This window comes from Chaetodon auriga, chromosome 4, assembly GCF_051107435.1.
Source record: "Chaetodon auriga isolate fChaAug3 chromosome 4, fChaAug3.hap1, whole genome shotgun sequence".
In the NCBI taxonomy this organism is placed as follows: Eukaryota; Metazoa; Chordata; class Actinopteri; order Chaetodontiformes; family Chaetodontidae; genus Chaetodon; species Chaetodon auriga.
Window position 1 is genome coordinate 27,322,362 of NC_135077.1, and position 17,639 is coordinate 27,340,000.

The window sequence follows — 17,639 nt, forward strand, 5'->3', positions numbered from 1 at the left end:
TGAAAAATGATTAATGAAGAATGGGGAAAAGAAAACAGGAAGAATTTAACGAGAGAAAACAGATAACAAGGTCATGTGGTCTTAACATAGCAAACAGAAGAGCTTCTGTAGTCACAGAAAGATATATGAGTGACTCTATCTGAAGTCAAGATATTCATTTGCCTACAATCTGCCTCCTTCCAATCTCCAACTGAGCTTTTTTGAACTGTTTTAAATTTATTTAACATTAAAATGGCAGGAACTTTGGAATCTGTATGTCTCTCTCTTGTTCCAATCTCTCTGTCCAAACCTCTTATCAAACAGAATGTTGTTATGAAGCAGTTCTAAAGAGACTTGGTTAAGGTTTGTAGAGATCATAGTAAAGGTGGTAAATGTGAGAAATTTGCATTTACAGCTCTGTGAGGCTGTATTTAGGTACAGTGGTGCTAAATGTCAGCATGCTAACAGGCTCATACTGACCACGTTAACATGCGATGTTTCGCAGGTATAATGTTTAACGTGTTCAGGATATTCATATAACTTTGATTTTAACTGAGCACTAAACACAAAGCAAATCATCCTGCTTATATTTTGCATGTAGTTGTTTATTATTTATTAAATATTTGGATTTTTATCACCTGGGCCCCATTCCTCAAATGTGGTTTAAGTAATTCAGGCTAACGTGCTCAGGCTAAAATCATTCTGCTAATTCTTATTCAGCTAACTGGGTTCTTTGAAAGTTTAAGCATTCATTTGTGAATCCTTAATTGAAAAAAAAAAGAAAAAAAAGAAACATGAACAAAATGCAAAATGAGTAGAGAGCCAAAATCATGATGAACATTCAAATTAGGGAGTGCTGATCACGTAACTGCAGTGACGGCAGGCAGGTGCAGCACTAATGAAAAACAGAGTTGCAACACTCTTTGATTTCACCACCACACAGCTACGCGTCTTCAGGTGGGACACACTGCAGCAGTGACTGTATTTGCAGCAATTTTCAAAGCAATGTTCAACATAGCATTTTTTTTAAAACTTACATTGCAGATTAAGAGTAATAATGCATAATATAATGAACATAAAAATTATGATGTCATTTTATGGATAAGATGATCCCCAGGGTGAAACTCACAAGCTACCCAGCAGTAAACAGAATATTTCTTTTACTTGTAACAGAGTATTTCTACACTGTGGTACTTATGTAAAAGATCTGAGTACTGCTCAATTTAAGCCAAGAAAGAAGTTTGGTCAATAGTGCAAAATATACACAAGGCAACCAAATGCATTCAGCAAAGCATTCTGTCCGGGTAGAGGGTAGATGAGGTTTCCTCAAACGGGCAGTCAAAGAAACTCATTTGAAAGACTTACGAGTGTTCAAAATGGCCATTTCATTCTTCCACCACAACAGTATTAGTATTAGTATTTTTCTCTCCATCGCTCACACCACTGTATACATTTCTAGAGCTTGAAAAATGCAACAATAGAAAGCCTGCATGTTCCAAACACAATAACATGATGCAACAGAAATCCCAAAGATGTCTTTTAAATCCAAATCCCAGAGATATGTCATCAAAGACAATCATCTGATACTTCCCTCTCCCCCCTGACTGTCTGACTGAAGCTGACCCAAGAAATCTTCCTTTGATCAAGGTGTTTATTTGTCTCTAATCATGGCTTATCACAGGCAGTGGGTTTAGAGAGTTGACATTCACACACATACAGATCTGAGGAATCCCATTTCTTGAACCAATTAAGTGTGTAGTTTCTGTCCCAGGCAATTCCTGAAGATCAGACAGAAAGAGATGATGAATTTTTTGGCTGGCTTGTACTGGTTTTACTGTTCTTTAGACTTTCTTTTGAACATTTTGATGACATGTAAAATGAATCTTTCAGATGAAGTTAGACCATTGAAAATATGCTGAATTTGATCTTTCACATGCAAGTTCTGCAGTTATGCAGTGTCTTTTCATTAATCTTCTGTTCATATTTTTGTATTTATCATGATCATAGAGATAATGTTATCCTCAGGAAGTGTACGTCATGCTGAATGTAAAAATATGTGTACTGTGTCTGTGTGTTCAGATTAATTCACTATGACTATGACTAGGAGTTTTGACTTACCGGTCACTTTGACCTCACGCAGTATCTTTGCCTCACATCTACACCTCTCTGATCTATGGTTCGCTTATTATTATCGTGTATGTCCAAGTGTATCCTCACATATCCACATTCTGATTCTGAGATCACCTTCTGTGACCAACAGATTGTTGCTTTACTGTTACTTTATAATTGTGTCACTGAATGTGGTTGAACCTCTGGTCGACAAGGCTAAGTGATATTATGTGGCGTGCAGCCATGGCTGTTTGCTGCAGTCATTTGCTTGCTATTCTGCTGGATTGTTTCTTTGTGAGCCTGTAATGAAAACATTATAAAAAATTCAGCTTCAGTGGTTGTTCTTGTCACTGGTAAATGGCAATATAATATGTAGGTGGGAACTACTGGAAGCTTGTGACTCAGCCATGACAATATCTATAATATCCATACAATATCACTTGTATATGCTATCTGATAAACTACAATGTGAAGGATGTGTGATTTTTCATTGCACACAGTCAGGAAACCACCTCGGGGGATGTTAGCATTAACTAAGGAAGAACATCAAATGTCTATTTTAACTGTTTCTCTTGCTTTTTCTCTGTGTTGAAGGTGTCCAGTAGCTAACAGGACATGTCCTCCTGGTCACACTTGGAGCAGCAGGCAGTGCAGGTGTGTTAGCATGACCGCTAATGTGCACTACAACCCCCCTCCTCCACCACTGCCCCCTCCAAGGCCCTCCCAACAGCACCTTGGTGAGTGTTTGCATGTTTGCACACAGACAGATTTATGTTGTATCTCTGGTCATTTTTTCAGAAAACAATGATGAGGAAACTGTGCTTGCTTATGTTTCCTGCTCTAAATCAACAGTTACTGCTGCTGACAGGCATACAGTAGGTCTAATTATTAGACTTAGTTACTACTGTCACTGAAAAATAACAATATTAATTCAAATTAAATCAAGTTTTATTGTCCAGTAGACAATCATACACAGTACAACACATCTTGGATGCGTAGCTCCAGAACAAGTCTAGTAAGTCCATTAATAAAAGAAAAGATGATTCTAACATTGAAATATTAAAGACTCCAGAAAATAGATAAAATAAAATTGAAATATTTAGAACAGAGTAAAAATGAACCGTGGAACAATGAACAATTTACAGTGTTGAGTGTGTTCAGAAAAATTAACATCCATCCATCCATCTTCTCATGCTTATCCGGGGCCGGGTCGCGGGGGCAGCAGTCTGAGCAGGGACCACCAAACTTCCCTCTCCCCAGACACTTCCTCCAGCTCATCCGGGGGGATCCCGAGGCGTTCCCAGGCCAGCCGAGCGACATAGTCACTCCAGCGTGTCCTGGGTCTTCCTCGGAGCCTCCTCCCGGTGGGGCATGCCTGGAACACCTCCCTAGGGAGGCATCCAGGGGGCATCCGATAGAGATTCCCAAGCCACCTCAGCTGACTCCTCTCGATGTGGAGGAGCAGCGACTCTACTCTGAGCTCCTCCGAGGTGACAGAGCTCCTCACCCTATCTCTAAGGGAGCGCCCTGCCACTCTGCGGAGGAAACTCATTTCAGCCGCTTGTATCCGGGACCTCGTTCTTTCGGTCGTGACCCACAGTTCATGACCTGAGGTGAGGGTAGGAACGTAGATCGACCGGTAAATCGAGAGCTTCGCCTTTCAGCTCAGCTCCTTCTTCACCACGACAGACCAATACAGCGACCGCATTACTGTTGCCACTGCGCTGATCCGCCTGTCAATCTCACGCTCCATTCTTCCCTCACTCGTGAACAAGATCCCAAGATACTTAAACTCCTCCACTTGAGGCAGGAACTGTCCCCCAACCTGGAGGGAGCAAACCACCTTTTTCCGGTCAAGTTTCTGGTGCGTGTTGGACTCCGCCAGGGCTGCCCTTTGTCACCAGTTCTGTTCATTATTTTTATGGACAGAATTTCTAGGTGCAGCCAGGGGCCGGAGGGAGTTCAGTTCGGGAGCTGGCAGATTTCGTCTCTGCTTTTTGCGGATGATGTTGTCTTGTTGGCTCCCTCGAGCCAGGACCTTCAGCATGCACTGGGGCGGTTTGCAGCCGAGTGTGAAGCAGCTGGGATGAGAGTCAGCACCTCCATGTCCGAGGCCGTGGTTCACGACTGGAAAAAGGTGGTGAAAAATTAACAGTGAAATAATATAACACGATAAATAATAGTGAGTTTTAGGAAAATGAAACAGTATAACCAATTCATTCATTCATTCATCTTCTATACCCACGCATCCCATTTCGGGGTTGCGGGGGGCTGGAGCCTATCCCAGCTAGCAATGGGCGAGAGGCGGGGTACACCCTGAACCGGTCGCCAGACAACTCACACACTCACACTCACACCTACGGACAATTTAGAGACCAATTAACCTAATGAGGAGGAAGCCGGAGTGCCCGGAGAGAACCCACGCATGCACGGGAAGAACATGCAAACTTCACACAAGGCCCTGCCCGACCCAGGGTTCGAACCAGCAACCTTCTTGCTGTGAGGCACGCGCACTACCTGCTACACCACCGTGCCGCCCTTATAACCAATTCATAATAGCAATATAATGTGACATCAGTGACATTCCCAAAGTCCACTATCAGCTCCTTAGTCTTGCTGACATACACAGGGGGGTAATTCTCTTGGCACCAGTTCTCCAGGTGACTCACTTCCTCTAGGTAGGCCGGCTCTTCATTATCAGAGGTCAGGCCCACCATAACTGTGTCAGCAAATTTGATGTTGGTAGTGGAGTCAGACATGTCCACACAGTCATCTGTATACGGGGAGTACACTTAATATGATTATTGCTTTTTTTACTGGGATAGACAGAGATGGGACATGGATCAAAAACCCCCACCCTGTCCGCCAAATATTGTCCTCACAGGAAAGCTCTCACTCCAGAAAACACACTGAAATTCTCTCTTCCCAGCAGCTGCCTTAGGGTCTTTATGGAGGTCACTATCCAAAGGAAAAAATCAGCTGTCCTGACAGTGTAACATCATGTGGAATGGAATGTTGTTGTCATCACATTTTGCTCGTGGACTCTTTGCTTTAACAAGATGTTTTTTGGCATCTAACTCCCTGTCAGTCTTTCCTTTTTTATTTTTGTCACAGTTCTGAGATGACAGCATTGACAGCAGAGCAGGACCAATTGCTGTGGTTCATTTAGTGGCTGATATCAGCTTCTTGTAGGTAGATGGGTATTGAGCTATGCTACTGCTGATAATAATAATAATTTGTACAGCATCTTTCATATAAGAAATGCGACTCAAAGTGCTTTACATCAAAGAAATTACATGCACCACATTAATGAAAGACCAGATCAGGGATGGAAAATGAATGTAAAATAAGATGGTGAATAAAATCCACTTCATAATAATAGTAAAATAAAGTTAAAGTATGTAGAATGCATAAGTGTAGTACAGAAATTACAATGAAATATGTCGTTATTGTTATACAGCATATCACAAATAATCGTTATGATCAGATGGCATTTGTTGAATTGAGCAAACTACAATGAGTTTATGCACTGAAGACAGTTTGATGAGTCCAACTTTGAACGCTCAGATTAACCAATACAATGCAGTACAAATAAATTCAGTAGCTGGCCATAAATTCGACTGATCAGCGTGGCTTGTTGCTGTATGATGACGTGCTGCCAAGGCCTGCAGTGAGCACACACATACCAAACACTGAAAAAAACACACACTGCTTGTGAAAAGCCATCTTTCTCTATAATAGGCTCTGTGACAGGAGAATGTTCATGTGTTCACTGAGGAGTATTTATGACTGCAATGTGTCGGTTGAGAGTCTGCATGTGTGGGTTGTGGGTTCCTCACTGTGTGTGTTTGGCTATGATAACACTCTGGACTCCGTGTAAACAAATGAGAAACAGAAGAATGCAGAGACCTCGGAGAAGTGATTCCAGAGATACTTACGCATACAAATACGCACTTAGACTGTATGTATACTGGCCCAAAACAAATGATCTGTGAAGGATAGCAGCAGATATTTTGCAGTGTTGAATTCGATTTCAATACCAATTTCAGAAACAGAAGCTGCGTGTCTCAGTGGGTAAAAATAGAATGGAGTGAGGAAATTTTGTGTTTCTCCAAAAAATGAGCTCTTGATGAAGTTTGCTGTGCAAAGTCGCAACTTTGGAGTTTAGAGGTTAATAAAGGTGAACGTGTCCATCTACCCCGTCCAGACTCACCAATCATGGTCCCCCTTTCAAAGGAAACTTTTTTGATGTGCTCAAGTTGCCCAATCCACAATATAACATGCATATATGCAGTTTTAACAATTTAACATTTTATATTATATCAACATTAATTAATACAAGTCCATTCTCAACCACTGGCTGAATAAAATGCACAAGTAATATATAGATTGAATGTATTTGTTTCATTTTCCTCAAACTTAAAAGTAGCTTATATTTGAGATGTCTGAAAACAAAAAAAATGCAGTAGATATTTCACTGGGTTCCCTGACATGCATTTTCTTGTCTTGTTTTCACTTTTCTCAGAACAGAAGAAAACATTGCATATCTTTTTCATGAGACAGGTGCATAGAAGAGTGATGAGTGATCAAAAGATAATCTCTCACACGCTCTCTGAGCTTGCAATAATACATTTATTTTCAGTGCTTCGGTGCAAGCCCTGGAACTTGAAGGTCTAGCATAGAAATGTCTCATATATATGTATTATTGCAAATTCAGAGAGTGTGTGGGAGACTGTTTGCAACTTATTTTCATGGATACCAGATGAGACGAGATGAGCCAGGTCACACATACGATATTGGTAAAACACAGTTCTACAGTGAACGCGTTATTGGACAATGATGTTGTGTCGTGTCAGCTCTTTCTATCTCTTGTGTGTGTACTGAGCTCCTGAGAAACACCCGGGAAGGAAAGCATGTTGTGTTACTATAACAGCCAGTCATGAGTTGTCATGTCATTAGCTGAGGAAGAACTGCACAGTTTTAATATGGTGAATTTGACATGGATTAGGATTTTCTCCAGTTCTGACATTATTGAAATTGTAACAAAAAAACAGTGTAAACGTTGCTAATTTGTGGTCATTAGAAAGACACAATAAATTAATAATGATATGGTAAATATGGCCCACCCACTTTGGGAACCTCTGCTATAAAGCCTTCACTTTCACTCTTACCTCATTGGGGGAAAGCACTGTTGCCCATTTGTCAGTGTTAAGCACCTTCATTATTTTTAGAGAAATCATGCAGACATTTTCTGAGTTGAAAGGTGCTGTGCAGTATGTCAAGGAAAGATATTTTTCAGATAACCGGTCTGTGATGCTTGATTGATCTGTGGACTGACTCTTTAATTTCAACTGTAGGGAGCAGCACGCTTCACAACACACACTTCTCATGATGGGAGAGAGACCCCCAAGTCACCCCTCAAAGATTAGGACATACAACAGAATTTTGGCAAGTAGGTTTGACAAACCACGGCATGAGTCCAGCAGAACAAACCTCAATATTAAGAAATATTACACAAATAATTGTGTGTGGAAGAGCTCCCCAAAAACATGTGGCGATATGTCTGAAAAGGCTAGAAATGACCTTGACATACCGAGTGAGCATGACTGGATGGTGTTTGAATAATGAGGTACAGATGAAGATGGATTATCATATTGTGACAAAACAAAACTCAAAAAGTCAAGTTCAGCCAGAAAGCAAAGGCAGGCAGCGGGAGAGGTACTTCCTCCCCTCTGACTGACAGTGAGATCTAAAGTAACATTTTCAGTGCTGGACAAGTAGTGCCACATAAATTGTTGCTTAGATTATGCATTACAGTCCTCTAATCTACACATACAGCGTGGACATACTGTGTAGATTCATATCATGCTGCAGCCCCTAGCAGAACAGATATGCAATAGATGTTGTGTGTTCAGAGTAGACTGACATAACAATACTAAAATCACAATCCCCCCCCCCCCCAAAAAAAACAGTATGAGGTAGAGATAACATTCAACAATTTGCAGGCGCTGACAAAACTAGTTAGACCTGAGACACACAACACTAATCTAGTCTCTAGCACTAAAACCTGGAAAAAAGGACAAACACGTATAAAACAATACACACAAGAGACAAAATTTAAGAACACCATTCACACAGGGAAAGAGACATGGACAGCGTTCAGCCAAAGGGACGGCTGTGACAGACATCATGTAAAATTTACATCTGACATTTAGATTAGATTAGATTAGATTCAACTTTATTGTCATTGTCAGAGACACAGAGACAATGAAATGCAGTTTAGCATCTAACCAGAAGTGCAAATAGTCATAATATCCAAAATATAAATACATGTAAGTAGTGCAAGTGGCGTTAAGTATAAAAAGTATGAGGTATGTGCAGGTAGTGTAAGTTATTTCTCTCTTGTTTGATAAGATCTTCAGACAGTAGTTATGGCCATGAGTAAACAGTGGAGGAATGTTTGGAAAAGACAGGATGATACTACTGCTGGAGACACTGTTGGTGATATGGTGGACTGACACTGAGGAAGTCAAGCGCGCGGTCGATGTATGTTCATTATGTTAATTGTTGTACTTCATTGAAGCCGTGATGCCTGATTTCATTCCACTACCTTTCTTGTGGACACTGTTTATTTACCCCTGCATCAGGAACACCTGCTTTGTGTTACATTGCTGACAGGTCCAAGTAGCACTTCCTCTGTTGTCTTTATTCCATTTATTACCAAGTACATAACCAGCAGCTCACTCTTCAGAGGGTTACAAGAAGACGTTGCACTTTTTTAGACACTATAAATTGAGAACAGAAAATGTAATTGTCAAAATGCAAATAAGCACTGAATGTGTTAAGAAGTAAATACCTCAAAGGCTTTTACTTGGATTAACGACAAGAAAGACAAAGAGTCTATTTTCTTGAATCAAGTGGCAGGTGCAAAGTCGCACAGTCAAGAAACTGATGTAAAAATCTCAACGACATGCCGTTCCAGAAACTCTTGGTTACTCAGGATAATCCACTGAACTCATTTTACACCATTTAAATGACTTTAGTTCTTGTGTTATGAAATTGCATTTTGATCAAAATAAAAGACACGAAGAAACTAAATAATTTGTGAAAAGCAATGGTGGAAAAATAGCAATGAAGAAAAGAAACAATGGCAGAAAGAACTTGGTACAAATCATGACATATTCCCTGAGCCGATACAGGAGGCCAGAAAGCATGTCCTCAGCAGCCGTCTAGTCCTCCGCCCAGACACAGCAACACTTTAGTGTTTTGACATAGTTTGGTTAAAGAAATGACAGGCTATATAGTTTGGTAGGTTAAGAGTTTTTCTACAAACCAAAAACAATGAACAGGAGCTTCCCAAAAACAACAACGACACTTCCAAATACGGCTTTCATATAATATCCTGGAATGGAGCAATTTGGGGTGGAGTAACCACAAATGTGTTCCTGAGTTTCAACAGAGATAGCATTGCATTTGTTTGTTTATGTGTGTGTGTGTGTGTTTGTGTGTGTGTGTGTGTGTGTGTGTGTGTGTGTGTGTGTATGTGCGTGTGTGTTTTTAGAAATCTGACCTCTGCCAGCGGCTGTTATCAGTTAACCCACAATGCATCAGCACTATGTGATCCTGCATATATAAATATATATTATACACACACACACACATATGTGTATATATACATATATTCTATTTATTTTACGATTGTTATTATATAAATGGTTCTGTCAACATGACATACCATCCAAATTTTTCAGTATTGTCAGAATCCAAAAACTGCATCATCATCAACATTTCTGGAAATCTGCTTCTGTCCATACTCACATCCCATTCTCAACGTGATGTCTCTGGCACACTGTGAGGGAATGTGGCAAAATTTCACATTAAGTCTTGTGGGATAAAATGGTGAAATATTGATATCAATATTGTCCTCCAAACAAGATAATTGTTGGCTTTAAGTAATAGTTTGTGCCCTAATTTACCTAATTTGTTCCCGCAAATGAATGATCTAGATTTTGGAGTTACGTAATTTGTGCCATGCAATTTAGAATTTGTGCTCTCAAAACACGATTTTTTAATTGCTAAACCTGGCACGGTGGAGCTGCAGGTAGTCGCGTGCCTCACAGCAAGGAGGTCGCCGGTTCGATCCCCGGGTCGGGCAGGGCCTTTTTGTGTGAAGTTTGCATGTTCTTTCCGTGCACGCGTGGGTTCTCTCCGGCTTCCTCCCACAGACCAAAAACATGCTCATTAGGTTAATTGGTGACTCTAAATTGTCCTTAGGTGTGAGTGTGAGTGAATGGTTGTCTGTCTGTATATGTGTGGCCCTGCAATTGACTGGCAACCGGTTCAGGGTGTACCCCGCCTCTCGCCCATTGACAGCTGTGATAGGCTCCAGCCCCCCGCAACCCTGAAAAGGATAGGCAGTATAGAAGATGAATGAATGAATGAATAAATCCTTCCCGTATTTGAATTTGAACTTGTGCTGTTGAATTATGTAATGTTGTGCCTCAATTAAACTATTTGTATCCATGAATTATGTGATATGTTCACTCTAATAATAATGTGCCCCCCATGTTACAGTATGGAATTTGTTGCCTCAAATTAATCATTTAATGAATAATGCAAGTTGTAGTCAAGTTGGCTAAGTTTGGAGAAATAACTGTAGTTTTGGAGTGTTTTGCATTTTAGCAGTGTAATACAATAAATATCCAATATCCAGCATCCAAAAGACCACCTGTCATAAAAACGAGAAAACATAAACATTTTAGAAATCTTTCAAAAACTTGTTTAAAACTAAAAATGTTATATGTTGTACTTTCACAGAAAAAAAGTATTTGTAATAATGAATAAAACAGGGTGTGAATGACTAATTAGCAATTTCAGGGCAAAAATTTGAGATCTCTCCGTATATTATATTGTATAGTGAAGATTTTGCTCTCAGCTTGAATACCGTTGTCCTCAGGGGTAAACAAAGTTCCTGTGAAGCTCATTACATTGATTTAGGGTGTTAAAGTCTGTGTAAGCACATGCTGCCATGCTGGAGTAGACACAGCTTGCATTTTGTCAGCCGTAAACTGTGTCTTTGTTATCTGTGTTTGTTCATCTGCAGACACACAAACACACACAGGATGTGTGTATGGAACAGAGCGTCTGCTGCTCTCCTCTCCCTGTGTTTCTCAGCTAAGAGATGATTTGCCAGGACTGAAAGCAAACCATCTGTGTTATGACAGAGGAAAGAAAGAACATCGCTGGTCCATTTCAGGAATGTCTCAATTTCATAGTTTGCCAGTGACGTCAAACAACTGTCACACACTCAGCTTTCATATGTAGTTGTGTTTTCAATAATAGCCAACATTACAGCAGTGTTTTGCATAGGGTCATGCTCATGCTGGAAATCCATTTGTTGATGTGGTACTGTAATGTTGAACTAACTACACAGGACACAGTGGTGTTTGTTTCATGCTTCTACCGTAGCGGCTGCCAATTATCGGGAGCTCGCATTGAAAAATGTCCAAATAATACAATCAGGACAAGCAATGTCCAGACGAGAAGTGTTAAAAATAGATACAGCAAAGCAGTTGATCTTAATGCAACACAACCATGTTTCATTTATGTTTTACACAGCATCCCCACTTTTTTGGAATCAGTGTTGTACGTTTAAATACACAACTATGAATAAAATTAATGAAGAGTAAGACGATATCAGATGTTGTTCAGTCATATCGACTGCTTCAGGTACAGTACGTCATTTGTTTCTTGAAAGTGGACGAACATTTTGATCGTAACTTGTTCCATCCTACAGAAGGTCAGCACATAACTTTATTTTCAATAGTCTTGTGTAGTACTTTCGGGATAGCTAATAATTATTTATCCACATACTGAATGGGCTGTGTGTATTTTCAGTGGTGAAAGAAGCATTCAGATCCTTAACTGAACATACAAATACCACATTGTGAAAATACTCCACTACAAATAAAAGTCCTGCATTCAAAACTTTACTGAACTCATCATCTAATTGATTATTTCTAGTGGATTTAATTCAGTCAAAAAGACAGATTAACCTGTGTGTCTCCCCCTTCCTTCATCTCTGCAGACATATACTCAGCAGATGTGTGTGGCCCAGATAAGGAACTGGATGTGGAAACCTGTCAGTGTGTGTGTCAGCGCAGGGATCAAACTCAAGACTGCGGCCCTAACCGACACCTCGACCTGAACACCTGCCAGTGCGTTTGCAACGCCCCACCTGCTCTGTCCTGCCCGCTGAACCACATCTTCAATAAGGAGACCTGTCAGTGCACGTGCAGCAAGACGTGTCCAAGGCATCTGCCCCTCAATAAAACAAAGTGTTCCTGTGAATGTCATGAGTCACCCAACAAGTGTTTCCTAAAAGGAAGGAGGTTTCACCAAGCCACATGCAGGTATGGAGCGATGTGGTGGGTTCACTGCCACTGCTATGTAATCATCTTGCTGATAAAAAATGTCTCTTTCAGCTGGAGAGAATCCAGCCAAAAAACAGCACTTAAACATTACTTAAACCTGTACAGTGTGACAGTCTGAAAGCAGCACATACTCCACCATTGAGTGCCTGATATCGGACACAATTGTGATCTTGTTGCACTCCTTTTCCATCCTCAGTCTGAAGTCCATTCTTAACTGTTTTTCCTTAACGTAGGCGCCTGAATCGTACATCATTTTAAGTCGACCCTGATGTGTAGCCAATCAGCATATAAGTTTTAATAGAGGAGTTAAGAGAAGTACAAATAAACTATGATGTCAGGCAAAGAACAGATCACACAACTTGACAACACTTGATAATGGCGTTAGTGCAGCCCATGACACTGATTGGCTAGCTGCGTCCCCCTGCTGCGTTCACTGGATTGATTGCTTTTTCAGTGGAGAAACCACCGTTTCGCCGTATCCACCAGTTCATCCATTATTTGATCCATCCATCCATCCATCCATCCATCCATCCATCCATCCATTCAGTCACACATCTGTCCTTCCATGTGTCCATTAATTTGTGCATCCACCCACTCATCCCTCCATCTGTAGTCCATCCATCCATCACGTTGTCCATTGGTATGTACAGTACATACTGTTTTACCCTTTGAAAGGGATACTGTGATAGAAATACAGTTAGCACATTGATATAGCCAATGATATGGTCCCTTTTAGTTTCTATGGGGATATTCCATGGTGTTGTAGCAGATACTGATGACAAGAAGTATTTCAAGGCCATATAGAGAATATCAACATCTACAGAAAGCCAAATAATTCTCCTACAAACAATGATGCTTTCTTATAGTGTACATTGCTGTATCAGTAAATTCATATTGTCACGTGTTATGTGAAGCCAAGTGTGCCATTTTTAACTTATTAGCCATCTATGCACCAGTTTAATGAATGGCATAATTTGCATAAATGATTTCTATATTACTGCTACTATGGCAAGTCATTTGGCAGCTCTTGTTATATTTCACTGCCTTAGTGATTGCATCATCTTGGACTATTTAACACCCACTCTAACACACACACACACACACACACACACACACACACACACACATACATTCACACAAAGGACCAGTGCAAACACAGCCACTAATGTCTTTAGCCAGAGGAAAGCACTAGTCTGGCAGTGGTAGGTAGCTATTGCAGTGATCCCGGTGTGTAATACAAGACCTCAATGTGCTAATGACTTCTCCTAGCTGTCACTTAACCATTTCCTCTCCCTGCACAGGAGGAAACACACACACATACACACACATCCATCCATCCCGTCCAGTCTTGACCCTCTGTGACCTCGTTCGAGAGTGATTTATGAGTATAACACAGCGGTAGGAATCTAGTGTCTGGGATCTGGCACTTATATGTATGTGACTGTGAGCGTGTGTTTCTGTTTGAAATCTTCTACGTATTTCATCATGGGTTCAGAGGTCTCTCGAGGTAACCATGATTAAATATTCTGCCATCCACTAAGTGACACCCCGTGCAGCCAGAAGAACAGTGGCAATTACATCGTCTTTGTCGTGTTGATGAAGTGCGTTGTAGAAAAACAGATTCTTTCCCTCCAATACTTCATGTGTTTTTGGAATTCTATATGTCCACTCCTCATGTAAGCATTTGAAGAGTTTATTTGCAAAAAAACAGATAAAAGACAATCTTAAAATAAATCAACCAACACCAGTTTGATTGATATCCCTTTGACTGCACAATAAAAAGTTAGGAAAAGAAATCAAAATGGAAATAACTCTTTTTGTAAATGACCCCTTCAATTGAAGGTTGGACTCTCAGGCCTTGACTCTGGGCTGGGGTTAAGATATTAACTGGGGTTAGATATTAGCTTTTGAAGGAGAATACTTCTGTTAGCACTTTCTCCTGACTTCAAAGAACAATAACAGCATCAAAAGTGAGCAGTTCTTCAACTTTGACATCCTTTTCTGGTGAAGGCTCTGGTGGTTCAAGCATGGGCTGTAAATCACATAGTAGTTCTGAAGGCTCTATTTTTACTGCTATGAAATCTAAACCTCAGTTGTAACCTTTGACCTGTACAACACATTAGAGCAGTTAGGGTTTATCTTTGTATGGCAGCAGTCGTTTTCAATCATTTGTGGCAGTGTTTGGCTTTACTGAAAAGCTGTAGGTTCCTGGGAAACATAGGATGTTGACTATTAGTGAACAAATTAAAATACAGGAACATTGTTTTGGAATCAGGTTTCACATTGACTGCTTGCCATTAACAAAGAATTGCAATCAGTGTTTCCACAATAAATGTGTAATCAAACGTATGATAGGTGGATCACATGATGGATTTTAATTAAAGGATAATGAGCTTCATTTGTGAAGCGCGCTCGCTATAACTTGTGATGGAAATGTAAAAAATGACATTGAGCTGACATTGTACCACAATATACTATAGCATCTCAGTCAAATATGTTCATATTGTACCTTTAAGTACGTTGAACTTAAGTTGTTCAAGATGCCAGAAACAGGACTGACCAATGACATTTCCAGTGTCATCATCAAGCCAGATTTTTAAGTTGTACAGAAATTTTGTCAGAATCAAATGAAATTTACTGTGCACATTCATGCTCTCTAGAGGAAATCTTTCTACATCATGTGAGTATTCCTGTAGTGATGCAATGAAGTCAATATTCCAAATTTGCAAGGTATCTGGTGATTTAGGCATCTTTTTCAAATAGGCACATCGCCACAAAATGCACTGAGCACAGTCAAGCTCCAGGGAGATAAATCCTGAAGATTTTTATTTCTCCAGTGTCAGCGTGAAGATGTCGAACAACTAGCAACAATCACAAAACTTTGTTTTGTCACAGCTAACAAATCTTGTTCTGAGCATTACAATGTAATGCAATGTAATGTAATAATGTACTGTCTGTCTCCCTCATATATATAGCTGTAGAAGTCATGGTGATTGTTATATTGCTGAAAGCTGAAGCCAACTAATTTAGGAATAATCCAAACTCATCAGCCTGGGTCAGAACAAAACTGACTGATAAGCAGTTTATGGTACTTTCATATTGTCTTTTTCTGCACACAAAGTTATGGCATTTTATTTGTGAAAGGGACCCAATCCTGCCAAACCAATCTGTTTTTTACTTACCTAACATGCTCTAGACATTTTGCTATTATGTTATTAGCTTTTGAGCTAAATGCTTTTTTTCCCCCTCTCTCTCTCTCTCATTGTAGTTGTCTCAGGCCTCCCTGCGAGGTAAGGAGACGAAGGTGTGAACCAGGTTTCTTCTTCAGCGAGGAAGTGTGTCGTTGCGTACCATCCCACTGGAGACGCTTGGACTAACCACCAGCTAATGACACGCTAACCAGATGCTAATGAACCAATAACAAACTTAACAAGTAGAATTCATCACCCCTGCCCTGTAGACCTGCTGGTCATGAGTATGTCCATCAGCTGTGATGGCAGCTAAGTGTGTGGACCCTGACGAACACAGGGAAACCTTGGAGTGCAGATATGGGAAACTCTGGTGATTTCAACATGGGATATGCACTGACTTGGCTATGAGGATGTTTTAATGGGAGAGTGGCTGATCAGAGCCGAGAAACAGAAGGAAGGACTGGAAGAGAGAGTCAACACTCGACATTTTAAGATATTGTTTAAATAATTTGTTTTAAAATATTTTTGGGGGGTCGGTTTTGTATTAATTATGTCTCAGTATTCTCATGTCAGATATTGATTATATAATTTATTAAATGTTATTTTTAAACCTCTGTTTATTGCAAATTCAATCTTTTTCTATGAAAATACACTGTGATCAATATTTTTGTATCATGTGTAATATATGTGTAAAATAAAGTATACTGGATGTTATATTGTTAACTTACGTTGTCTGTTCTGGTGTATATTATATACTAAGTGGTAGAATCTGGGCCTCAAGCTCAATGCCAAAGGTAAAATCTATGTTGCTCTTAGTGTTGAGACTAAATTTTGTGCTTTTAGAAACACAAAGGTTGTTCCTCTATTGATTTCAATTTATGCAAACAGTATTTGTGAAACTAATAGTCAAACCCAAACAAGCTAAATAGACTGAGAAGTTAAAGAAGTTAACCTGAGAAGTTAAAGTGGAAAAAGGAGCACTTCCATTAACAAAGACAGCTGTGGCAGGAGTGTAGGATTTAGGATTTAAATTCTTCATCTCACCAACAGAATCATCACACAGCCCAGTTTTTATCAACAATTATTATTTAGCTGATAAATAACTTCTCTACCTTGTTATGTCATTTTGTATGCCATGGGACAAAGAAATACAGTAATAAATAATCAGAAATGTACATTTATTCTCTTCCATGTTCTGTATGTTAAAATTAAGGCTACTTGGTGCAATATATGATCATGTCACTGTATGAAGTTTTTCATTGTTCAACATATTAAACTGAGTGCTGTTTCTGAAGGAATAGAAATTAAAGTTTGCTTTATTTGTAACAAAAGGTGTTCTCTAAAGATATGTTCATAGAGGCCACTGTTTGAATCTAAGAGAGAAAACATGTTTGTTTCTGTGTTGGAACAAATATGATACATATTTTATTGTTGAGAGGGTTAGTTGAGTTGAGTATATCCACACGACAACAGCATGTTTTCCTTTTCACCACCTTTGGTCATTTCTCTTCTGGATTTCATTTTAGTAATGCTTTTAACAGCCAGCAGTGAATAATACTAATTTAGTATGAGCTTTAACAAAAAGATATACAATTTATTCACCAGAATGGATTACCTCAGTCAACATGCAGCAGAGCACAGTAAATAAACTGCACTCCTTGGCTGACTGGTAGGAGGGACATGTCGAATAATATATTAGTGTTAGTATTAGTGCAAAATGTTGAGCATTACTGCAATGTCAAGGCATAAATATCCCAAAACACTGGCTGTTCTTAGAATAAAAGAAAAAACATCCTCAAATGACTGTAATTTCAATCTTGCAATAAAACTAACATTTGTTAAAATACAGAATTCAGACATTCAGAGGATCCTGGACACTTGAGTCACAAAGACATTAGATGTCAGCAAAAAGCTAACTATTTTATTG

The 17,639-nt window shown here is 39.7% G+C and overlaps 1 protein-coding gene across 1 annotated transcript in view; it reads left to right on the top strand.

Annotated features, from left to right (window-relative positions):
• vegfc (vascular endothelial growth factor c) overlaps nucleotides 1-17,035 on the top strand; it is a 67,950-nt gene extending 50,915 nt beyond the window's left edge. The window contains exons 5-7 of the mRNA XM_076728952.1: nucleotides 2,683-2,825; nucleotides 12,176-12,500; nucleotides 15,790-17,035. Coding sequence (XP_076585067.1) covers nucleotides 2,683-2,825; nucleotides 12,176-12,500; nucleotides 15,790-15,898 — 577 coding nt within the window. The 3' untranslated portion in view covers nucleotides 15,899-17,035. The remainder of the gene's footprint in view (nucleotides 1-2,682; nucleotides 2,826-12,175; nucleotides 12,501-15,789) is intronic.
• The last annotated feature ends 604 nt before the right edge of the window (nucleotides 17,036-17,639 follow it).